Source organism: Malaya genurostris, chromosome 3 (genome assembly GCF_030247185.1).
Source record: "Malaya genurostris strain Urasoe2022 chromosome 3, Malgen_1.1, whole genome shotgun sequence".
Classification (NCBI taxonomy): domain Eukaryota; kingdom Metazoa; phylum Arthropoda; class Insecta; order Diptera; family Culicidae; genus Malaya; species Malaya genurostris.
This window is the reverse complement of record NC_080572.1, coordinates 160,697,172-160,723,152: the sequence shown is the minus strand read 5'-3', so window position 1 is coordinate 160,723,152 and position 25,981 is coordinate 160,697,172. Positions and strand designations below refer to the sequence as shown.

The 25,981-nt window shown below is 36.0% G+C and overlaps 1 protein-coding gene across 2 annotated transcripts in view; it reads right to left on the bottom strand.

The window, feature by feature from the left end:
- Window positions 1-2,401: 2,401 nt before the first annotated feature.
- Window positions 2,402-25,981, bottom strand: part of LOC131436512 (uncharacterized) — a 53,885-nt gene continuing 30,305 nt past the window's right edge. For both annotated transcript variants that reach the window (XM_058605255.1, XM_058605254.1), the window contains exons 2-6: window positions 14,423-14,540; window positions 12,594-12,689; window positions 12,280-12,443; window positions 12,038-12,211; window positions 2,402-3,979 (exon numbers count right to left, since the gene is read on the bottom strand). In XM_058605255.1, coding sequence (XP_058461238.1) covers window positions 2,584-3,979; window positions 12,038-12,211; window positions 12,280-12,443; window positions 12,594-12,689; window positions 14,423-14,494 — 1,902 coding nt within the window. In that variant the 5' untranslated portion in view covers window positions 14,495-14,540 and the 3' untranslated portion in view covers window positions 2,402-2,583. The remainder of the gene's footprint in view (window positions 3,980-12,037; window positions 12,212-12,279; window positions 12,444-12,593; window positions 12,690-14,422; window positions 14,541-25,981) is intronic.

Below are 25,981 nucleotides of genomic sequence, written 5' to 3'. Positions count from 1 at the left end.
AAAAAGATCTTGTTTGAACATTATTCAGTTCTGTTGAAAAATGTTATATAGTTGGAATCAGCTAGGTGAAGTATTGTCATCATTCCAATAGTTTTGATCTGTAACATAGAATGAATAATTTCACAAAAGGCGAGAAAATCAATCATAAGAGCATTTTGGTTATACATTGAACAACCAAAATTACCGTCTTAAACAACATGCACAAATGAGTCTTTTTCATATATGTATTAAAAACATGTCGTGAGCCCACTGCACTGAAACAATTCTTTTCTTTTCTTTTTTTTATGTGTCGGTTCCGCATGATTCGCTTTGTGTGATGATTTTTTTCAATTGAAAACGCGGTTAAAAATTTTCGCGCCTGATTTTGGCACTGAATTTTTTTTGCATTAAAAATGCCTTACTAATCACTACACGAGATCGGGTGTCAATTAAAAAATGCAAATCTAGCCGCGTATTCATTTTCTGTCATAATTTTGAACGCTTAAAACTTAGTCAGTTGTTGATGGATTTTTATAATTTAACTACCAATACCAATCGGAAATAACGTCATTTAAGTATTTCAATAGTATACCATTGAAAAATAGATTTAATTGATCTTTTGTTCACGGGCGAATCAGAGCTTGCCATAATGATATCATCCTCCTAACCGTACGAACTATCGCACAAAAGGCAATCTATTTATTTGTTGATCGCCACATTTGACTTGATTCGAAAGTATTGCTTCAATTTTGTACTCACAAACATGGATTGATTTACTGAACTAACAATAAGCATGTAATTCAATTGAATGGTTAAAAATTGATATAGTCTTATGAAGCATAATATTGGCATTAAAATTGCTAAAACTCGTCTCGGCATTCGTTCGACGAGTAGTCATCTGATCGGTGTGCCAAATATGTCAAGCATGTTCTCGTTTGTGTGAGTGTGCACTGAACTACAATTCGCTATTAACTATATGGTTCACTAGTGAAATATGGAATTGTAAACAACGCTGTACTATCAGAATTGACTCAAAATTACCGTAATTTTAAACGCCTAACAAAGTGATTTGAAGATGGATTTATACTATTTCTCGAAGTGCAAATGAAAGATTTGCTTTGTGTACAATTTTTTTCCATTATTATGGTACTATTAGCAATCAATCACTCTTACCGTTTGCAAAGAATAATAACTATCATCTTTTAATCTGCATTGAAGAAATTACCGAAAAATACAGAAATATTTCGTAATAATTGAAAGAGAATGTAAACAAAGAGAAACTTTCATTTACACTTAGGACTAGACTATCGATGATTATCGGAATTTAACAACCAGTAGATTCCGAAACAATAAACTAAGGTATAGCAAAAGCATGTGCTATTTATAATAATAAATTGGATTGAATTGAGTGATGTTTGAACGTGTCAATCAGCTTGATGAGTGGATGTCAATGATCATTGTTATCGATACTGTTTCAAATCTCTACATATAGATATTTTGGAATAAGTTCGATGAGAAGGTTTCAAACATTGATCACTATTAAACACAAATTGACGACTTACACTATATCGAGGTTAAAGCCAATTCTTATAATGTTATTTTTTGGAACGGGTATAGCAAATTGTTGTCAAAATATAATTTTTGAGCTATTTAAAAATCAAAGATGGCAACTTTATGTGTTGTCAAGCAAGATTTGAAAATTACTGATTTAAGGTACTTTAAAAATCAAGTTTTTCTGGCCCCGAGAGGCTAAAGACCTGAAGGCTAAAACCTGAACCAGAGACCCAAATTAGAAAAATTGAACTCTTTTACCTTATTTCACACCTTGTTAGTTGTTTTTAGTTACAGTTATGTAGTTCGCACAAATCCTTACACTAAGTAAATCAAAATTATCCGTTGATGGAATATAACTTCATATTCAATATCTTTTGAACGGAAACATGCAAAACAATAATCGACTCTTTAAAATGAAATGCTGGTTGTTGCTATTTTAATCCTGCATTCTGTAAATAAAAAATAAATTTTACATCACTGTTCGCTGCCATGCGAACTCAATGAGTAGAGTGCCTATAACCAGAGTGACGACATCTCATCCGTAAGTTTGGCAACAATTCAAAACATTCCATTAGCTTTACATTGAATTGACAGGTCGTTTGCTCGTTTGGAACTGGGAGCTGTCATTCCAAACGAACAGCTGTCGCCACTCTGATTATAGTCACTCTATCAATGAGGTTATTTTTCCAAACTCTGATGATTTTTCCTCGTATAGAGTGCAGCACATTCTTCACAGCATTTCAGTTATCGACTCAGCAGTTCCCGAAAACTTGCATGCAATATTGTGATATCTTTTAAATAAAGATGCCAGATTTGCAAATTTAGTTATTAATTTACATTTTGTCATACTCACAAAAATTATCTCTGTTTATTGATGCGTTAAAAATTAAAAAATTCTGATTAAATTGCTATTCCGATTTTGTTTATTAAATATTTGTAAGAAATATACATCATAGGTTTTAATAATGCACTCCATTTAGAATTATTGTGTCGGATGGAACTTAATTTCAGTACGTATGGAAAGATTTGGTCCTACGTGAGTTATAAAACTCAAATGTATTTCTGTCTTCCTAGAGAGGCTGTTTGCAGAGGGACACTGTTCTCTATATAATGTGATGACATGTCGGATGCCTTTCCACTGCGATGAGATCGTTTCATGCCGCGTTTCTTATCAGAGGTCGTATCGATTAAAATACCATCAACAGTTTGAAGACTTTGTGCTCGTTGTAAGGATAGCCGTAACGGCTTCTTTGGAGGTGCTGGTCTTAGTTTAATTGGACCTGAAGGCTCTGAAGCATACTGCTCGTTAGTATCACTTTCAAAATCAAGACTTTTTACGCTTCTCATTTCTCGGCGAGTACTGGATGTGTCGCTTACAATAGCCATTTTGCGTTTCTCAGATGTACCATTAAGATATTCCGCACTTCGTGCATGATTTCTATGGTAATGTGAATGTCTTCGATCAGAGTCACTTTGCAAATCATTACTACTTCTTTGCAACTTCGAGCCGTACTGTTGCATATACCTTTCTCGTTCTAACCTACGAGCCTCTCGTTCTCGTTTATCACGTTCTTTTTTCTGATAGTATAGCGCAGTACTATTACTCATATCACTATTTAGTGATATCTTCGATGAAGACATCGAGTTTCTAAGATTGTGTCGTAAAATATTGCCACTTGTTAGCTCACCATTGATTTTATCACACTCTTTTATAATTGTGGTTGTGGTTACATGACCATGGTGCGGTTTTGAGCTTTCGTGATTTGGAGGATTTTTAGCAGGTTTACCATCCACAATAGTCGTTACGAATGACCCACGCTGAAAAATTTGGGGTTTGTTATCCGGAGGTGTCGAGGGCGGCGATGTGATACTAATTGATGTGACGTGCGCTCCTCCATTTCCGTTTATTATACTGGCTTGGGAGCTTCCGCTATCTGTATTGTCCCTCGTCAGTAACAATTCTTTCACCTGATCTTCAAGATATGATATTCGATGCTGTAATCGAACATTATCAGCTTGAGATTGCTGCAATTGTTGCTGCGAGAAAGGAATTGATTTTTTCCTGAGAATAACCATCTCGCATTTTCCAGAAGTATTCATGAGCTTCTGTAGTTCTTCTCGAGTTTTCCCGGGTATTATTTTCCCATTAACTTCAATAACTCGATCACCCCGTTGAAGTCCTTCACCTTCTAGAGCCCAGTCTACCCAAAATCCGGGAAAATCGGTTCTCATACTCGCATTCCATCGACCCGGTGTTGCTTGAATAGCATGAAAAGTCAGATTGACACCCGATTGAAGCATCCCGTATAACGAATTAGACTCTGGTTTTGATTTATCCAAGCGCGCCTGAAGAGCACGTGCTTCCTCGACCAAAGATAACAGTTGCAACTCTTCACGGCCCAGCGCATATTCCAGTTCAGCTTGTCGTATCCGTGTATCAATATTACTAGAAACGAAAAAAAACGTGGGTTGTGATTACAACAGTTTGAACATGTTTCGTATATTTCAAAATACTACAAATAAATTTTTAAGAGGTTTGGATGATTTGCCTAATTTATTTTAGCCCTCTATGTATATTGGTTTTTATTTATTTAAGCCAGTTACATTCATAACGACGTTCGCATTGCGCCTAAGAATAAAAAAAATGGCAAATGTAACGTGATCTGCTTATAAACACATTTTTCAATAGCGCTAACTAACGAACATAGCGCTGCTCAGAAGAGTATATTTTGCAGTAAAGTTCTGAATACCCGTAGCTTCGAAAAGCACGGCTCGCAGTTGTCGAAGCACACACTAAAGTGAGCTGAAAAATCTGTTGAATCAATAAGCCGATCTCTTCCTCGGAATTTCGTACCAAAACATTTTTCTTCGACCACAATATCAATCCCTATAGAGATTTAATATATGATCTAGCTTACCAACAAATATATCATATATAAATATTAACCACTCTAATTAATCCAATATAAATCGAAAAACACATCACAGTTACAGCATCTCGTGATGAAAAAGGTTACTAATTCAATATTGTTTAACAGTTTGCGATACGCATGCACCAGAATACAATACTAAATACTAAAACAGCGAGAGCACCAGGACATCAGGGCATCTGAAGATCTTATGGAATGGTGCATATGGCACTATGATGAATTATGTTAGCTAATATTATATTATATTATATTATATTATATTATATTATATTATATTATATTATATTATATTATATTATATTATATTATATTATATTATATTATATTATATTATATTATATTATATTATATTATATTATATTATATTATATTATATTATATTTTATTATATTATATTATATTATATTATATTATATTATATCGTATTATATTATATATTATTATGCCAATAAATGCTCTTAATTTTTTTTAAACCGGACCCTACTTCCAGTTCCGGTATTACAGCGCGATAAGTGAAACATTTTCCATGTAATGAGTATTTTTTCACAAATAAATTCATCTAATTGACAGATCGTGTTAGTTGGTGGGTATATAAACCTACTTTGGGACTATTAGTCCTCGGTTTTCGGTTCCAAACAACGATAATAATGAAGAAAATCTCCAAAACCGGAATTCGGTTATATCATGGAAGTATTATTCTCAATGATAGCAAACTTTTCAATGCATTGTTTGTCACGAAGAATGTTTTGTGAAAGTTTTGTTCATTTGACTTGTTTTTGGCAGTTCAAAAAGTTTCGGAATAACCGTGAAAAACAGCTCAAAACTTGGACAAAAATGATGACACCTCCACAGTAAGTATATATTTGCATTATGTGGTTAACTATTAACAAGTTTTTTAAAAGAAAATATTATTTCTTTAACCTGTTCGCATGTGTTGTTTCGCGATTAGAAAAAAAGCTTGTTGTCTAGGTTGGGCCACTCATGTAATCAGGGTTGGGTCTCATCACTTTTTTTCGTTTAGTGTCTTGAGACAGTTTTCGCTTGTCTTGAGACCATCTTTCGCGCTTGTCTTGAGACCATCTTTCGATAAGAGCTGCTTCAGGGGGGTACAATGCGAAAGCTTGTTACGGGAATTTGTCCATATAATCCTGATATTTTCACGAATTCCGACCTTATCCAAGCTGTGTATAGTGGAGAAAATTAGCGCTACACAATGGGATCAGAACAAATTGGCTCAAATGGCACGTTCCCCTCAATTTATTCAAAATTTATTCAGAAAATTAAAAATGCAAGATTAATCATCAAAATTGATATTTTCTCATTCAAAGTACTCTCCATCGAATGCAACACACTAATGCCAGCGATTGATCCAATCCTCGAAACATTTTTTAAATTTAATTTTCGGTATGGCCATCAGAGCCATCTGAGATTTTTCCATAATCTCATCTCGTGTGCAGAAACGCGTTCCACGGAGCGGTTTCTTGAGTTGACCGAATAGATAAAAGTCTCAGGGAGCCAAATCAGGTAAATTCGGTGGTTGCTGAATGGAATTCGTTTCGTTTTTAGCGAAAGGTCCACGGATAACGATGGTATTGTGTAACGGTGCGTTATCGTGGTGCAAGATCCACGAGTAGTTTGCCCACAAATCTGGTCTTTTTCAGCGAATTACTTAACGGCTGCTCGGCCATCCATGGATATTGTCCATCAATGTCAACTTTCCTTTCTGAGCAACCTAGATAGCCGTGTAGTGTCGGTAGCGGTTTCCCAACTGGCTAAGAATAATGCTACGGTCCACCTGTACCGGTGGTATAAGTCCACCAAACAGGTAAGCCGTGTGGCATCCGGCGGAATTATTTTCTACCAAGAATTGATCCACTGGTTTCCGGTTCCATATCGTAAAAGGCCATAAAAATAGGAAGTCCTAAGTCAAGGGATATTTCCGTGCCGACGACTGAATGGCTGCAGGAGGTTAAACAATGCAGTCGTGAACGGAATATCTTGGAACCTAGTCGCTGATGGTTTGTTAAGGAAACTTAATAACCTTGGATTTTCGACTTATGGTTTTGCCGACGATTATCATATATTGATGACCGGTATAAGCATTATCACTCTTTTTGATTTAATGCAGCAAGCCCTGCGATCTGTTCAACAATGTCAGGTGTCAGGTAAGATTATCTGTAAATCCGGGCAAAACATCAATGGTGCTTTTCAATTATCGTAGGATAATCACAGGAGCTCGTCCGTTACAGTTCTTCGGTTACTGTGGTTGATCAAGTTAAATACATCAGGGTTATTCTTGATTCAAAACTGAATTGGTCTGCTTTTGGAAAGTCATGGAGACTCAAACCCAGATACATTCATTGGATCTACACAACTATCGTTAGACCAATTTTAGCATACGGATATCTTGTATGGTGGCAGAAAGGAGAAGTTGCGACAGTTTAGTCAAAGCTAAATTATCTCCAAAGGATGGTCCTAATAGCGATGACAGGAACATTCACGACAACTCCTACTGCTGCTCTAGAGGCGCTAATGTGCATTAAACCACTACATGTGGAAGCATTATCTTGTGCATACCGTCTTAAGGTTACAGGGCTTTGGAACAGTAATCCTATAGACTATGCTACTACCTACACTCGCTAGTGGTCTCAAATGGTTACCTGGGATGAGTATTTACTCGCTCCTAGTGACCTAATTCTCACATGCAGTTATCCTTTCAAAACATTCAATGTGAGCTATCCTCTTCGTGAGGAATGATTGTCTGGTTATTTGGAACGACAACTTGATGAACACATAGTATGTTATACGGACGGTTCTCTGTTGAATAGTTGTGCTGGTACTGGTGTCTACTGTCGTGAAATGAGGCTAGAGCAGTCTCATTCACTTGGTAAATACTGTATTGTGTTCGAAGCAGAAATCTACGCGATTCTGTGTGGAATACAATCGTCAATGATGAGTTGGCTAGATTTGGTGCAACGAATGATTTCGTTGGTCCGGAACCAGCTTTACCACTTTCAACTAGTTGGATAAAGCACAAGATTTGTTCTTGGGCTGCATCCAAACATGCCAACAAAAGGGTATTCTCTCGTTTCTCACCCAATGTGATAAGGAGCTATAGTCAGAAGAGTTCATTATTCTTCTTGCAGTGAATTAATCCTTTCTGTATTCACCTTAAATAGGGTTTAGCCAAGGGGAGAGTCGCTTAACACAAACTATATTGTGCCTCTGAAAAAACACGTAATATACAGTGAGTCTAAGTGTGCCACGCTGTTCCCCATGAAACAGCTACTTGTCAAAACTGAGCCCTTTGTGTGCCGCAACTGTGCAACTGTATGAAAACGAAAGTGCCAATATTGATAAATGTGCCAATGCATTGTGTTAATGTGTGATTGGCACATTGTTCTAAGCGTCCTCCCCTTGGGTTTAGCAGATTGTTTGGCATCCTTTATGGGGTACCGAATTTACTTCTGCTCGTACATACTGCGAATCGTTCCGGGAGTGCAGAATGGTGTCGCTTTTGTAAAATCTCCAAATCCTCTCGGGGGTTGGAGGTTTTATTAACTGTTCATCGTTCATCAGAAAGAACGCACATAGTAACAAACCTAAATAGGTTTAAAAGCAAACTGTTCGGAACCTCGTAGAGGTTCAGAATTTACTTCTGCTTCCACTAAATGTGATCCCCAGCAGATTGCTCAGCAACCCTTAGGGGTGCAGAATTTACTTCTGCTTTTTTGTGTTTTTGTGTCGTCAATTTACCCCATCCTCGTCCAAACCTTACCATTTCCCTTGAATCCTTCCCTCTTATATATCGGGGAAATGACGCTAAAAACCAATTGATGGCAAGTCATAAATCTCCAAATATCAAGGGGAACGTGCCTCTTGAGCCAATTTGTTCTGATTCCTGATTCCAAATCAGATCAATTCGGTGGTTGCTGAATGGAATTCGTTTCGTTTTTAGTTTTTTTTTCACGGATAACGATAGTATTGTGTAACGGTGCGTTATCGTGGTGCAAGACCCACGAGTAGTTTGCCCACAAATCTGGTCTTTTTCGGCGAATTACTTCACGCAAATGTCCCATAACACCCAAATAATACTCCTAACAGTCAATTTGTGGTTTACGGTCATCCATTCTTTGATTTTATTGATGTTATCGTCGGTTTTCGAAGTCGATGGCCTACTACTTCTCTCATCATCATTCACTGACTCTCGGCTACTTCTGAAACGTTCGTACCACTGATAAATGATTTTTTTTAGAACATCGTTGCCGAAACACTCTTCTAACATTTGTAATGTCGTCGCATCATTGAAACCGTTTTTATCGCTGTTTTGATTTGTTCTAAGGGGAACGTGCCACTTGAGCCAATTAGTTCTGATTCTCATACCGGCAGTTTCCGGTTCCGGAAGAACCTGAATAGTAGTCATACATTCTAAAACGAACCTTACTTTTTTTTCTCAGAGATGGTTTGATCGATTTTCATAAACTTAGACTTAAATGAATGTCTTATAGCTTGCTGTTCATGCAATTCCATTCGGGTTTGAATTCCGATTCCAGAACTATGAGTAAAGTGTGTTTAAAATTTAAAACCGTCATTTAGTGCGACAATGCAAAATAAGGAGTTAGTTAGTTAGTTGTTTATTTTAGCCCGGTTTTAACCTATCGGTCATTCACCGGGGGGCTTAAAACAAATAAAAAAAATAAGGAAAAATTCCTAATAGTTTGACATAACTGTTGACAAATTGAAAAGGTTATGTTAGTTCATACCCAAAGAAACTTGAAAACGAATTTTCTAGTAATATTTTGGAAAATATAAGTAATACGAGAAAGACATAATTATACCACTAGGACGAATAAACCAAGGTTTTTCAATAAAAATTCCAAAGTTGTACCGAAATGTGTGACAAAATTTGTTATCCAAAATATTTGAAAAATTTTATACTTCATATTTTAGGTAGAATATTTGCTTCAAAAATCAATTAGAATATTAATCAATATAACCATCGTAGCTTTGTCAATATGATAATTAAAAAGTTGAAGTTTTGGGGAAATTTCCCACCAAACACCAAAACCCACCAAATGTGGCACAACAATATAAGTTCTATTTGGGGGCAAATTTTACATGCTTACCCGACTACAGCCGCTACGGTTTGACAGTTAATTGTCATTGATTATCAAGTTTACAGAAGTTCAGTAATTATAATTTGATTATACACTTCAGGCTGTGTTTTTACCGTACTCGCTGATTATCCATATTTAGTGTACAACTTGAAAATTATTTAAATAAGTACACTAAAACAACGTGTGATCAACATATCGGTATGTGAAAACTCGCATAATTTCTTTAAAACATAATGATTTTTTCTTATCAAAAAGTTCCCTGGACTTATGCAGAAAAATAATAATACATGATTATTTATCAAAATCGACATTGTTCCCTTCAAAGTATTCCCCATTGATTGCACCACACTTATACCAGCACTTGATCCACTCCTCGAAACATTTTTTATATTTAGTTTTCGGTATGGCCATCAGAGCCATTTGCGATTTTTCCATAATCTCATCTCGAACGGTTTCTTGAGTCTACCAAATAGGAAAAAGTCGCAGAGAGCCAACTCAGGTGAATTCGGTGACTGCTGAATTGTATTCGTTTCGTTTGTCCACAAATCTGGTCTTTTTCGACGAATTGCTTCACGCAAATGTCTCACGTTCAAATAATACTCCTAATAGTCAATTTGCGGTCTACGGTCATCCATTCTTTGATTTTGTTGATGTTTTCGTCGGTTTTCGATGTCGATGGCCTACCACTTCTCTCATCATCATTCACAGACTCACGGCCACTTCAGAAACGTTCGTGCCACTGATAAACGACTGTTTTCTTCAACGTATCGCTGTCGAAACACTCTACTAACTACTGTCGGAAAACTTTTTGATCAAGGTTACCGAAATTGCGAATCGATCGATCGAACAGCGAAATAAAATCAAAGTGTGCATGCTAAATTTAGTGAGTTCGTTTCGCTTGAACATAACTGAAATTGGTTCAACTACAACCCCAAGAAGAATCAAAACAAATTTTCTCAAGTGGCACGTTCCTCTGGATACTTGAAGATTTGTGCCGTATACTTGACTACAGTTGCACTCAAGACTGAGACGGGTGTTGCTTCAAGCCAAAACGCAATAAAACTATAAGGACAGAAAATCCAGCCTATGTTTTGACACAAGAATTGGTGTTCTATGAAGATAAATCAATTATTTTGAAGAAGAAAATCGAGAGACAAATTAATTTATTTTCAATTTATAGTGAATCCTGTTAACACAAATAGTAACGACATCTATTCTGATCCATTTGGAGTTAATCAGTAGTTTATAAAAAAAACATTATTTACACAAGTATTATTTATTGTCCCGATCCCTGGTATAACCCACTAATCAAACTATTTTTTAGTAGTCGATTTACAAGTGATTGTATAACATTGACTGTAAGATGAGAAATGCAAAACTAACTTCTTACAGACCCTGTAAGCTTGGAGCGAAATCAATCCTCAGCTCAGCAACGCCATCGCATGGCATCACATTGAACATATCATGTCAATTGTATGGGTGCGCAGTGCTGCTATTTTCGGCGCACGAATTTGGCATTTCTCTCACCTACTTGTATGTACAAGTTTCGATTCGGATTCGCCTGAGGACACCATGCTCACAAAAAAGGAATTCGATTATGATTTGTTCATGAAATGTAAGAGCTTAACAAAGCAAAGTACGTGCATTACATTCCTTTGGTGGAATTTGGCCTTCTGTTTCAACAGACTTTGGAGCCTATTCTTAGCATACAGAATCGTCGCATGGCTAGTTCTACGATCCTATTGATACTAAGAATTTTAACAGGTCGGGACCCGACGGTACGCCAACTGGCTTGTAAGATCAGCGCCCTATACATTAAAACACCAACCGGGGCGTGAGAGCTGGATATCTTATTAATAAGATGTATTTACATCTTATTTACCTTCGATATGAGGAATCGATGCGAGTTACACTTCAGACATTCAGACCTTCCGTTAGAATCCGTATTTGTGAAAATCGATGAAACCGTCTCTGAGAAATCGAAGTGAGTTCCATTTCGAAGTTTTCAAACACTATTTCCGGTACTTCGGAAATCGGAATTGTGGATCCAATCAACCATCATCATCACTCATACAAAAAACTAAAAACTAAAAGCAAACTCAACATCGAAATCACCATGTAATTCCGGAACCGGAAATTGGATTAGAATAAAAATTAGGAACTCTATAATTCCGAAACCGGAAATCAGTTCCAAATGAATACAAGTTACTTCATTTGTACGGATCAACGTTAAACCTTGGACGATATCGTATTTTGAGGCTAATTTGCAAACAAGATAAATGATGATAAACCTGATTTGATCAAAGATGATTTTATAGTTTCGTTATTTATTGACCAGTTCTAATAGATAAGACAAGATAGTTCTAATGGAACCAGAAATATAACGAATAAAGATCATTTTGCATCTAAATTTATCGCACACATGCCTAATATAAGCGGCTATAAAATTGAACTTACTCTGTAATATCTAACTTCTCGAGTGCGCTTTTAAGATTCCGAATTGCTACTTTCTTATTTTCCGCTTCGGTGCGTAACTTCGAAAGCCTCTGTTCAGCGGCCGGTCTTTCCGTATCATCAAAAGCTGGTCCCGCTGGACGCGGTAATTTACCTAGGCCCAACTGTAGACGTAAGCTGAAATTGGATCGAAAATGTTAGTGCCACTTTTTTATCGATTCATATTAATTTAGCTGATATGTTACTTTTGAATAACTGCTTCGCGATCCTGAAGTGCGGTTCGCAGCTCTCTGCTTGGAGCGGTATCAGGTCTTGGTGATGATCTGGCAGAAAGTGACCCTCCTCCTAACGAAGTCCCCTTGCGCCTCCTTGGCGTAGCCGTGCTGAGCGAAACTTCTATATTCGCCATCTGCGGGTGGAAAAGAAGAGCAGTAAAACGCTCTAATGAATATCGTGTGCTTTATTTTTGTTATTAGTTTTGTTGTGGTCACTGAACCGAAGTAACCTTCCATGTGGACCCGTGATGACTTTGAACTTGTTTTAATCTAACTTGCCGTACCTTTGCTTCTAGTGTTTCCAACTGGGCCACCCTTGGTGGCTGATGTGCCTGCTGCTGTTGATGTTGTTGTTGATGCGCGTGATGTGACAAAATGCTCTGCAGAGAACCAAAAGAAATCTCTTAATTTAAAATGTCTATTTACTACAGTCATTTCGTAACATTTTTGGTATTCCTAAATACGTCCATTCATAGCATGTAAAATTTGCATACCCTAACCGATTTATTGTAGAGAAGAACTGTGAAACCCAACACCAGTTCTGATGCGGTAAAATCTATACAAACGAGTTCATATTGCACCCGAAAGGAATGGCAACCATCATCATCTGGCCAACATGCTGGTGTTCATACATTAATCAAAATCAAAACCTTCGCTAGGAAACAGGAAAGTGTACCAGCGATAATTTCTTTTCAATTGTGTATTATTAGGACGTATCACCCGATGCTTTGTCGGTTGTTTTTTTCTTCTATTCACAACCTGTATTATCTACACATAAAAGTCTGCGGCGAGACTGTGCCGAGGGTGTCGATTAACGGATGAATCACGATTGAAAAAAAAAACCCACAATGTGATGGGATTAGTCTATGCTGCACTGTTTATTATCCACACCCCAAAAATCAACGACCTTGCGTGGCCCAAACCCATTTATGTCGCTTATGGTAATGCGGTATAGCTTTCAGCAACACAAAGAAATGCGGTTTGCCTCAAGCTTTTAGGTGCTCAAATATGCAAACCAATTTCTGTTGATTCACACCCAATAAATAAGGCACCGCACGGAATAGGAAACATCCTATTGCAATTCGATGTGGTTTGATTTGTAGTAACGGGTGGCAACTAAAATTTTGGATTTTTTTCGAGACCTGTATGCTCAACAACAAACGAGCTCAGAAAGAACTAAGAGTGTGTATGTGTTAGCTCTCTTTCTCCTCTTTCTGCTAGTATTTTCTGTTTTGTTCATGCTTGCTCAGTTTTGCTCAAAATGCCATCGAAACAAGAAGTATTTCACGAGCGCATTGTACAGTTCTACGAACTGCACATAAATCTATGCAAATAGTATACAGTACAACATTTCAAAAGCAAAAATGTTGCGGCTTCGACAGTTTACAATATCCTAAGATGCCCAACAACTGCACGTAAGGAAGGTAGTGGAAGACCAGCCAAAATTATGGACACAAAAGGACTTCGTTCTCTTTCTCGTGCCTTCAACAACAAGGATTCACTGAGTCAAAGGGATGCCGCAAAAAAGTTCAACTGTTCTCACCAGTACATCTGCAAAACATTAAAAAGACTCGGAATAAAGTACCGAAAAAAGACACGAGCCCCGGGATATACTGATGTACAAATTTCAATGCTGAATTTCCAATGCCGCTGGTTGATTAAAAAACCGCCGGGCCAAAAATTACAATCGTTCCTGAATACCCATTCGATCGCATTTGTACCCAAAAACCACAACCCGATAAATCTACCTCAGTGTTGCCTAATCGAAGATTTCTTCGGGGTTTTGAGCTCCTTGGTGTACAAAAATAACTGGAGAGCCACGAATTGCTAACAGTTGATTGGTAGAATCAAGAGATGCATTCGCGAAGTTGACATGAAGGCCGTACAACGCTCTTGTTCCGACATCAAACGGAAGCTTCGCCGAACATCCGATTACGGACCGTTTTCAAATGTTCACTAATTTTTTTTTCAACAATGAACAATGTATCTATAATTTCAATAAATCAGATCTCCTCCAAGTATGTTTGTCTTTTTTTGACAACTTGAGAAAGGAATTTAAAAATTTTAGTTGCCACCCGTTATAATGTAACAAAGGTCAAAATCATGTACTTACCATTGATGCGGATTTCTCTGGAAACCCTTTTGTACTTTGCGGTAGCTCATTGGCAATGCTAACTCTTTCCATCGCGTAAATATCATGGTGTTACGAAGCTTTCATTGTTAGTGGTGTACTGAAATAAAAGAAAGTGCAACAGAGAATTAAACTAGATTCTAGCAAATGCATTGATATATTGAATAAACAGTTAACTGATTGCAAGTGATAAAAGAATGAAATAGTTAAAAAATTTAACTTGAGAACAGGCACCCTTCTAACAAACAAACCATTAGGCGGGTTTAAGCTGGTATAGCGAAATTCTTTATTATAAGGCTGGATGTTCTTGCTGGAAGGCGCCGGGTCCTCAACAACCCATTTTGGCTTTCTTAACAGCACTTATATTAAAGCTATCTGATAATCAAATTGGGATCTACTGTAAGTCTACCCTCATACACTGGTAGTACCTTGAACGGCTTCATACATACATACATACATACATACATACATACATACATACATACATACAAATTTAGTAGGATTTTTACATTTTTTGACTTTCTCATATAGAAAGGTTATGCAATCACTGTGAAAACCGACTTTTGAACCGAGGCCCGGAGGGCCGAGTGTCATATACCATTCGACTCAGTTCGTCGAGTACGCAAAATGTCTGTGTGTGTATGTGTGTGTATGTGTGTGTGTATGTGCGTATGTGTGTATGTAACGTTTTTTTGCACTAACTTTTCTCGGAGATGGCTGAACCGATTTTCACAAACTTAGATTCAAATGAAAAGTCTTGTGGTGCCATACAAAATTCCTGAATATTATTTGGATCCGACTTCCGGTTCCGGAATTATGGAGTAAAATGTGCAAAAAATTGTGAAAATAAGTGCACTAACTTTTCTCAGAGATGGCTAAACCGATTTTCACAAACTTAGATTGAAATGAAAGGTCTTGAGGTCCCATACAAAATTCCTGAAAATTATTTCGATCCGACTTCCGGTTCAAGAGTTATGGGGTAAAATGTGCAAAAAAAAATATGTGTTTTAACTTTTCTCATAGATGGCGCGACCGATTTTCACAAACTTAGGTTCAAATGAAAGGTCCTGTGGTCCCATGCGTTATTCCTGAATTTCATGCGGATCCGACTTCCGGATCCGGAAATATAGGGTAAAGTGTGTTAAAAATTGTACACCATCACTGAAAATGAGGAAAAACCTTAAAACATTTTCTAAATCGACCTCAAATCTTTTCCAATTTGATGGTTTTTATCAGTAGACGGTCAAACAAACCGATTTCGGTTATTCTTTTAAGAATCGAAGAAAATTTTTTTTTTGCATTTCTCATATAGAAAGGTTATGCAATCACTGTGACAACCGACGTTTGAACCGAGGCCCGGAGGGCCGAGTGTCATATGCCATTCGACTCAGTTCGTCGAGTACGCAAAATGTCTGTGTGTGTGTTTGTGTGTTTGTGTGTGTGTGTGTGTGTATGTGCGTATGTGTGTATGTAACGTTTTTTGCCCTAACTTTATGGAGTAAAATGTGCAAAAAAATTAAAATATGTGTTCTAACTTTTCGCATAGATGGCGCGACCGATTTTCACAAACTTAGGTTCAAATGAAAGGTCCTGTGGTCCCATACGTAATTCCTGAATTTCATCAGGATCCGACATCCGGATCCGGAAATATAGGGTAAAGTGTGTTAAAAATTTTATACCATCACTGAAAAGAGCGAAAAACCGTAAAAAGTTTTCTAAATAGACCTCAAATCTTTTCCAATTGATAGTTTTTATCAGTAGACGGTCAAACAAATCTATTTCGATTAGAATCGAAGAAAAAAAATTTTGAAGAATACCACAGTATTATATATGATATTTTGATTGATATGAGAAAGGCATCATTACACCACTAGGTGGATTGAAACAGGTTTTTTAAATAACTAGTTATTGGAATATGAGTTAAAATTAAATTATTAAGATTTAAATTGGGTGTTCAGCCTCAAGTGGTGACTTTTCAGCCTTATTATATATACACAGAAAAAAATTATGAATTTTACTGGCGACAGAATTCTACAAACGATACAATTCATAACTAACTTAATTTTTGAAATGACGCAATATTCCACTCGCACAAAATTTTACCTACCAAGTGCCACTGTTTGGATTTATATGTATCAATTATTCAACGAACAAATATGAGCTCCGTGGTTCAGTCGAGTAACCGATGTGCTTGTGATCCAATGTTTATCGGTTCAAGTCGCGATGCTGCTAACGAACTTTTGTTGTTTATTTCGTTCGAATTCAAGCCGTGTAATTTTCAAATCACATAATTTTACATGTTCTTGAATAAAAATTTGTGTGATATATGATGCTCCGATTATGTGCATCTAATCAGATGTAGAATCACGAGATTGTTTGAAACTGTGTATGATTTGGTTATTACCATGAGGACATCATTTGCTCCCGCAATTCTGAGATTTTTGTGTAGGAAAAGTTTAAACCTACTTGTATTGTGTAATGGGGAAAAGAAACTTATACACTAACTTACTAACTAATACAGAGAGCGATTGAAGATTGCATCGATTTTTGTCGAAATTTACTTATAATATTATGTGACATTACATCTAATGGTTCTATATTTGTGATTCTGTGTAACTCATTTGTACTAAACCAGGAAGGACGCTTCAAAATCATTTTCAGAATTTTATTCTGAATCCTTCGAAGCGTTCTCTTCCTGGTGGAACAACAACTTGACCAAATTAGTACTGCATAAAGCATTGCTGGTCTGAAAATTTGTTTATAAATTAACAATTTGTTTTTTAGACAGAGCTTAGAATTTCTGTATGTAAAAGGATAGAAACATTTAATATATTTATTACACTTTGCCTGGATTCCTTCAATGTGATCCTTGAAAGTGAGTTTTTTGTCATACGTTAAACCTCAGTATTTAGCTTGATCAGACCATGTCAATTTCAAGCTATTCAATTTGAGAATGTGATTATTGTTTGGTTTGAGAAAAGAAGCTCTTGGCTTATGAGGAAAGATAATTAATTGCGTTTTTGCTGCATTTGGTTTAATTTCCATTTTGACTGATAATCACTGAAAATATTTTAACTTCTTTGTAGGCGACTGTAGATCACTCTTAGATTTCTACCTGTGGCTAACAGACTTGCGTCGTCACAGAATAGCGATTTCTGACAACCAACGGGTAGATTTGGAAGATCAGAAGTGAAAATATTATACAAGATTGGAGCTACGCTCGAACCCTGCGGAACACCGGCTCGTACGGGTAGCAATTCAGATTTACAATCCTGATAGCTAACCTGAAGAGTACGATCAATTAAATAATTTTGAATCATTTTGATCAAATACATAGGAAACTGGAAATCCGACATTTTTGCTATTAAACCTTTGTGCCTAGGATTTTTACATGTTTTCCCTTATCGCTCTATATGATAGGTTACAATTTCATACACACTACCCTGTATTTTAGGAACTGGAAGCCAGATTTGGATAAAATTCTACATCGAATTATGTAAACATAATACTTTTCATTTGAATCTGAGTTTGTGAAAATCAGTTTAGCCTTTTCTGAAAAATTGGAGTGGTTTCCGGTTTGTAGTACACGAGCACTCAGGAACCAGAAACGTTGATCCGGTATACTGGAAGCAGAGCTGCTAAATGTCACTATCAACTAGCAACTTTGCACGACGAAGATTGGAAAGCTTATGTCACTGGACTGCTGCAAATCAGGCTCTACCAATCATCATATATTGAGTATCTGAGAGCCGATCTGTCGTAGCTTAAATTCTCTTGATATTACACTCACCAGGACGCTCATTGATTGCCGATGCGATTGATATTATCTTCATTTCTCCTGTCACTGCTTGATTACGATGTGACTAAATATTAATCAAGCAGCATAAACAATGAATTAAATTCATTTACACCAATAAACTCCGAAGTCCGATGGCTTTTTGCGAAGAACAATGAACTTTATCAATTTATGTTTATGTTAGTACTCTCATGATTTTTTTTTTTTACTCTAACAGGGAATAGGAGAATGAGAGAGAGAAACAAAAAAGTCGCCTGTCTTTGACTGAGTATACTTCTACTTGTTCATAGAACTATTTAGTATCTCATTTGACAGACACTTTGACCGTACCGATTACAGTTGACGATGATTTTAGTCAGTCTGTCAAGGTCATTTGACATGACTGACATTTTGCAGCTCTGACTTTTAAGTCAACGTATTTAGTCATAAACAGCCCATACCAACCTAGTTGAAGAATTATATGGCTATTTGAACGTATTTGGCTTGTTTTTACGTGCCATATATAAAACCACGCTCCTGTAAATGGATTTTTTATACTTATCACCCTGTAATTCCGGAACCGGAAGTCGAATCCGGATGAAATTTGGTAGTGTTATATGGGGTTGTAGGACCCTGCATTTGAACTTAAGGTTGTGAAAATTGGATGGACGGTATTTGAAAAAATCGAGTGCACATTTTTTGCACATTTTACCCCGTAACTCTCGAACCAGAAGGTGGGATGCATGTATTACGCATGTAGAACCTATACCTTCTTATGCGACTTACGATCAAGACACATAGCTCCAGTGCAAATTGCTAAGAACCTACGATAATCAGTTTACTTCTTGTCGTAATTGCCATAAAGCTGCTCACTACGGCCCTGCGAAAAACATCTAAACCCAATGAAAATGGACCTTCTGTTACCACACGGAACGTCCGAAAGCCCTACGCCTAATTCGTTTTACTGATTTTGAATTAGTTGATTTAAACAACAAAATTTTCAAAATAACTATAAAATTAGTTAAAATTGAGAATTTACTTTGCTGAAAAAAACTCTTATTTTTAGAGAATGTGTTTAGTTGGCGAATATCCTGGACACAAACCAGCAATATTTCAATCCAACACGAAATTCTCATTACTGAAGGACAGCAAAAGAAAACAAAAATGAAATGGGTTTTATTAACAAGTTTATTAGCCAAAATCTCATGAGAAGTGTCAAAGCTAAACAAACCATTAAAAAGCTAAAAAGGACAGTCTTGTTGAAACTGCTTGCGAATTGTTTAGATGTTTTTCGCATGTGTTACGATATATCGATATATAAATTTCCAAACGAATTGTAAAAATGACGTAAACTCTTAGTGAAAAGTGCATTTATTCAAAATTTGTGCGCATTTGAAACGATTGTGCGTAATAATGTTTTTACGCGGAACAGTGAAGTATGTTTCGAATGTTGCACTCTAATTGTTTATGTCAAATGATGTTTTTTGTATCTTCCAACCTTCCGGGCTACGCCGTCCGGTGTACTACTTGTATTCGGTTTTTGTTTTCCAAGTGCTCAAAGTTTTCAGTGAGAGAGTCGATTTCGCGAAATCGAATGAAGAAAACAGCGATTTAGAACAAAAAATTTCAAAAAGAAGCTTATGTTTCGTTTATGTCTTTTTCTCCATCGTATTTATACCATTATCCATTATAACATCGTATTTATACCTGCCAATATAGAAAAGACAACCGCGACTGAATTTTTTTTCGGTAGTAGTGTGCCATCTAGTGGCTAGTAGTCATTACGGTGTTAACATTTTTTCGGTGACAAAGCGCCATATAGCTGCAAATTGCAGAAACCAATTCAACCATTCATGTTGGTTGAAAACAACGTTTTATTTCTCTAATTCAACTAAAAAATTAGTTGAATGGGAATGAAGTGTGCCTTATCTAAGAAATGACAGAACGTTTAATTGGTGAATTCAACTAAAAAAATAGTTATTTCAACAAATATTTAGATTATCAAAAGTAAGATTTTTTTAGTTGTCTCAAAAATTAACTAACTAAAATCAGAAAATCAACTAATTTTTTCGCCAAAATGCTAATTTCGGTCTTTCCGTGCAAGGCTGCCAATCATCATTTGTGTACTTCATCATCAGTGAGCTCAACTCACTCGCTAATCGATTTCAAAAGCATCACTGAGCGATTTGAGAATATGTACAAAGGGACAACGAAAACACCTCTTAAACATCATAGTGCCAAGCAGTCAGCAGATGGGCGCTGAACACACGTCAAATATTATAACCCACTGAGAGACGATTTGTAAGGTGTGATTTGATGTGTTTGTACATCAACAGATCACACCACATTTTTATGATACTGTCTCGCTTGTATTTACATCCATCAGAGTTATCAAGAACAGACGATTGTTTGCAGCGTTTGAACACACGTTCCGCCTCGCTTTAATTGTTGAGTTCGTCAGACAAGTACACGGAAAAGCCAGCGATCGCAAAACAACTAAAATATTAGTTGTTTTTCTGATTTTGATTGGTTAAAATTTGGTACAACTAATCGACTGTTGTTTTAACTAATCTGTCATTTTTGATTTATCATGCTGGCAGCTTAGCAACAACACCCAACAAGTAATGAAACGTTTCAGTTGAGCAATGCCAAACACCCTGAGCGAACAATGAAACATTTCAATGAGATGTCACTCGTGCAATTGAGCAAAGACACAATCCCAGCAAAGCTACTTTTATGCATGAAAGCAAAAAAAATGTCTCAGTTGTTTCAACCAATTATTCAGTTATTTGAACTTAAAACGCCAATTGCAATAAATATTTTTTACTGTTAGCCTCTTCGGGGGCAGCTAATCGTTCACTGCTTGAACAACGAAATTTTACCTAATTAACTGCTTAGATCTTTATCACTAAACTCACAAAGGATATGGAAATGAACCAAAAGATTACAATTCTCAAAAGGGAACTCATCAGAAAAATGGTCACAGGGAATTAGGAAATTTTTCCTTCACTTGCAGAATGGCTCGCTGGTAAACCTAATGCTACAGATACACTTTCAAAAAAATACAAATAGTACCACTTCACTTTAGCAGCAAATTTTTAAGCGTTAAGCGGTTTTAATAACATTGACATGAACTGTCCTAGAATACATTACTCTCAGATGAAATTAAAACATTTATACTGTAGGAATATCTATTTAACACATGGAAAACTTGTTTTACAATTAACTGTTATATTCTCCCGCATACTTTCACTTACATAAAACGACCACTACGTAACTAACATAAATGACGTTCATTTACCATTGAAAATTTTCAATATGAAACGCTTCTAGTGAAATTAAGAGGTTTTTTGTTCTGCCTTTTGCTGTCTTCGTTCTCTGCCAAGTGACAGCATTTGAATACAACAATTTCGGTTACCTGAATGGTTATGTCAAAATCAACAGATATGTTAATTAAATCAACAACATATTAGTTGAAACAACCAAGGCGTGAAACAACAATTGCAATATTGTAATTTTGTGATCTGCGGGTTCTCCGTGTAGAGTTATGAGATCCTGTTACTCATGAATTCAAGGAGTGGATTTGACGAATAGACTGGAGTTGTTTCAAGCATCGTTTTCCAGTATCAAATCGGTTCAGATAATAACCATTCTATAACGAGTTTCAAAAAAAAAATTTATCTGAAAGTCACCGTCATGGATTTTGAAACTTTTCACTTCAACTGAGCCAAAGTTTGACAGTAAAACTGAAACTTAGAATTAAATTGAAAACTAGAAAATATAAGAAAATGTTTATTTCTTTTGCTGATACGACGAACTCTCTACGAACAACGAACCTTCATGTTCGAATTCAAGTATATGAAATATGTACACAGAGACGGTTACAAAATCAATAAGCGAAAAATATCACCAACGTTAGTAGAAAATCTTTGAGAAAGTTTATAAACCAGAAAAAGTTTCTTCGGTTTCTCTGCTGTATAAACATAAAAATGCCAGGGTAACACTTTTGAAAACTTAGAACGATTCGATGAATGATTCGATCCAGTATTCGGTAATTTCATAGGTTTCGAAAAGCTGCTCTAACAAGCCATGTGCCATGAACACGTGATGCTTTCACTCGATTGGAGTAGCTCATAGTAAGTAACGCCCAGTTTATCGTAAATAGATTGTTAGGCACTTTTCAAATAAAAAAAAACTTTCTTTGCGTTTCGCCTTCGGCTCGTCAGTGCTTAAAGCAGTTCAAATTGAACTGCCATTTCCGCCTAGCAGTTCAATTTAAACCGCTAAGCAGGCAATAGTCAAGTCAATCAAATAAAACGTAACTGTAATCAATATTATGAATATCTTACCATACAATGTCCAAAAATCGAATTTAATACCAGACTAGTCGTAATAATGCATATAATAAATGAATCATTGTAAATTATGTATACATCGTCTACATTTGCTTGATGAATTAGCCATATAGCAGACATTTTTAATTATTCTCTGCGTTAACCACTGAGAAATCACATAAAAGAGATCGGAAGGATTAAGTAGCAATCCGTTCTCCCATTGTCATCTTTCCGCATTTGATTACGCAATTCACACAATTAATCCATTAAAATATCATAAGTCACTCTTTTGTTTGCATCAAATTGCTATTTTCTCAGGGCGGAACCGTTTATGGGGTTACAATTTATTATTGTTTCTTCTGAAGCAAATTGTCGACACATTTCCGCTCTCACAGTTGATTCGAGTAAACTTTGCTATTAGAAATTTGCTGTACGAGAAACGCGGTCACTTGACATAATGATAAATTTGTCGTAATTGACATATTTTTGGTTAGGTTTCTTTTGAGACAGCAGAAATTGCAAAATGCTAGTTTAGTAAATCAGTACGTGCTTTTTGTTAACTACTCGTTTCTATTTTTATACAGTAGTTGTAATCTTTTTTGATTGCAAAATTTGTAGTGATTCTTCAAATGCCATACTAATATTAATTGCATCAGGAATCGAGTCCAATGGACCTGAGCAGACATCATCAAATATCCCTTACTTATTGATCATCAAACACCGGAAAAGAAAAGATTTCATTTTCTGAAATCATGATTACACAAAAAATACATTCCTCAACAAAATTGCTCCTGTATTTCGTTTGATTGGGCGGTAGTTTCCTGGATTGTACATAGCACCATGTGCAGTAGTACAGAACGTACATAAACAGAACACACAATCCGAGAAACATGGCATGGCGGCGATACGCACCGGTGACTCAAGACAACTCAGGCCATTGTGTCTTGCGACTTGTGCAATTCAAAATATGTATTATGTTGGTTTCCACCTACATCAAGGCTAACTCGTAAAGCATGCCTGGAGCGTTGGTTGAGGGTTAGAGCCCGGCTGTGGCAGTCAACTAGTTTGTTGTAGTTCATTCAATTGCACTTTAACTTGATGACAGATAAAAATGATTAAATTTCACGCCCCTCTGTTATTTCCGTTAGGCATAAGAAAACCTAATTCTCACTGCCCTGGGCAAATGATTCAAACACAGCAGTAAGCTTTGAATAAATCTTCGCTCAGGCTCAGTTTTTCGGATAAACTAGCGCAAACTTGTTCCGGAGAGTAAATAGGCGAAATCTCGATCGAAGTAAATTGTAATTAATTTATCATGGAAACCAAAATATACCGTACATCGTCAGCAAACATAGTATGATTCTTCGACTTCAATTCGAGACGTTCGTTAACTAATAAGAAATCCTATCCTGTTCGATTTCATAAGGACGACATCACAGCCGTAATGATGGCAACAATTAAAAAATCTGTTTCTATCCACCTAGTTGTGTAATGATGCCTTTCTCATGTCTCTCATATTCAAATGTATATATGTATGTGTGGAACACTTCTCTTGATTACTTGGAAAACAAAAAGGTTTATCCATAAACTAGTATAACTTACAGAGTGAAACAGTACTCAGGTCGGCTAGGCCATTTCTGAGAAAACGAAGTGAGTTCCAATATTGCAATATTCCAATCTAAAACCAGGAACCAGGAAAGCTAAAAATAATTTGTTTGGCCGTCTACTGACAATGTTTTCCGATTGAAATAGTTTTGAGGCAAGTTTAGAAAGTATCTATGTATTTTACTTTGCCGCTTTTAGTGATGGTATACATATTTTAACAATCTTCATCCTGTAATTACAGAACCGGATGAATTTCAGAAATTCAATATGGGACCACAAGACCTTTCATTTAAACCTAAGTTGGTGGAAATCGGTAAAGTCATCGCTGAGAAAAGTGAGTGAGATCCGTTTTAAATTACATGGCCATTATTTCCGGTGCTTATGGAGGTCGTCAAATGGTGAGATAACTAAGTCCTCACAAATTTCTATCTCATGCCTCCCCGAGCGTCTATGATGACATTTGGTCAATAGAACGGCGTCGACTGGGTGATCTCGCCTTCTGCGTTAGTAGAAAAATGAGAGGGTGCGAAATGGCTTGTAGGTTGAAGCCCATCCTAAAGTGCAATATTTATCATAGTATATGGAAACATATGGTTCTGCTGTTTGTTGCATTATTTGTTATATATTGAATTGAATTATATTACATTGTATTATATATTTTTATTGTTATAATGTTATAATGTTTTTAATTATAATAGTAATAATAATAATTATTGTTATTACTATTATTATAATTATATTTCCTGCAGTACTGCGACGAAATACAGAGCATAACTTACACTGCGACATCAACTGATATATATTGTATCATAGCATATTACTTCATATATTATCGTCTTATATTATATTAAATTATATTATATTATATTATATTATATTAATATATATATTATATTATATTATATTATATTATATTATATTATATTATATTATATTATATTATATTATATTATATTATATTATATTATATTATATTATATTATATTATATTATATTATATTATATAGTATTATGCTCAATTATATCGACAACGGGGAGGGGCAGGGAGTGAATCAGGGTATCTTACAAGTGAATGACTGGTTGATGGAGAGGATTGCCAACCTGAGTCACGTGGGGGAAGCTTTGTGTTTCTCCCTGAAGGTCTGAAATGAGCAAGACGAACCTAACAAACAAACCATCAGGCGGGTTTAAGCTGGTAGAGCGAAATTCTTTATTATATGGCCGGATGTTCTTGCTGGAAGGCGCCGGATCATCAAAACCCATTTTTGCCATCTTAACAGCCATCCGGGCTTCGGTTCAAAAGTCGGTTTTCACAATAGTCGGATTGCATAACTTTTCTACATGAGAAAGGCAACATTTATTTAAAATGTTAGAAAATGTTTGGAATTTTATACTCGACTTGACAGGTCGTATGCTCGTTTGAAATAACACTGACAAAAAATATGATTCATTTAAACGGACAGCTTTTGCCACTCTGCTTACAGTTACTTTGAATTCCATTTAGTGTAGAAAATCATCGTAACTGTCACTTTTTTTTTTTATTTTTTTTTTTTAAATAACTATTTATTGGAATATGAGTTAAAATTAAATTATTAAGATTTAAATTGAGTGTTCAGCCACAAGTGGTGACTTTTCAGCCCTGTTATATATATATATATATATATATATATATATATATATATATATATATATATATATATATATATATATATATATATGATTTGGTTATTACCATGAAGACATCGTTTGCTTCCGCAATTCTGAGATTTTTGTGTAGGGAAAATTCTAAACCTACTTGTATTGTGTAATGGGGAAAAGGAACTTATA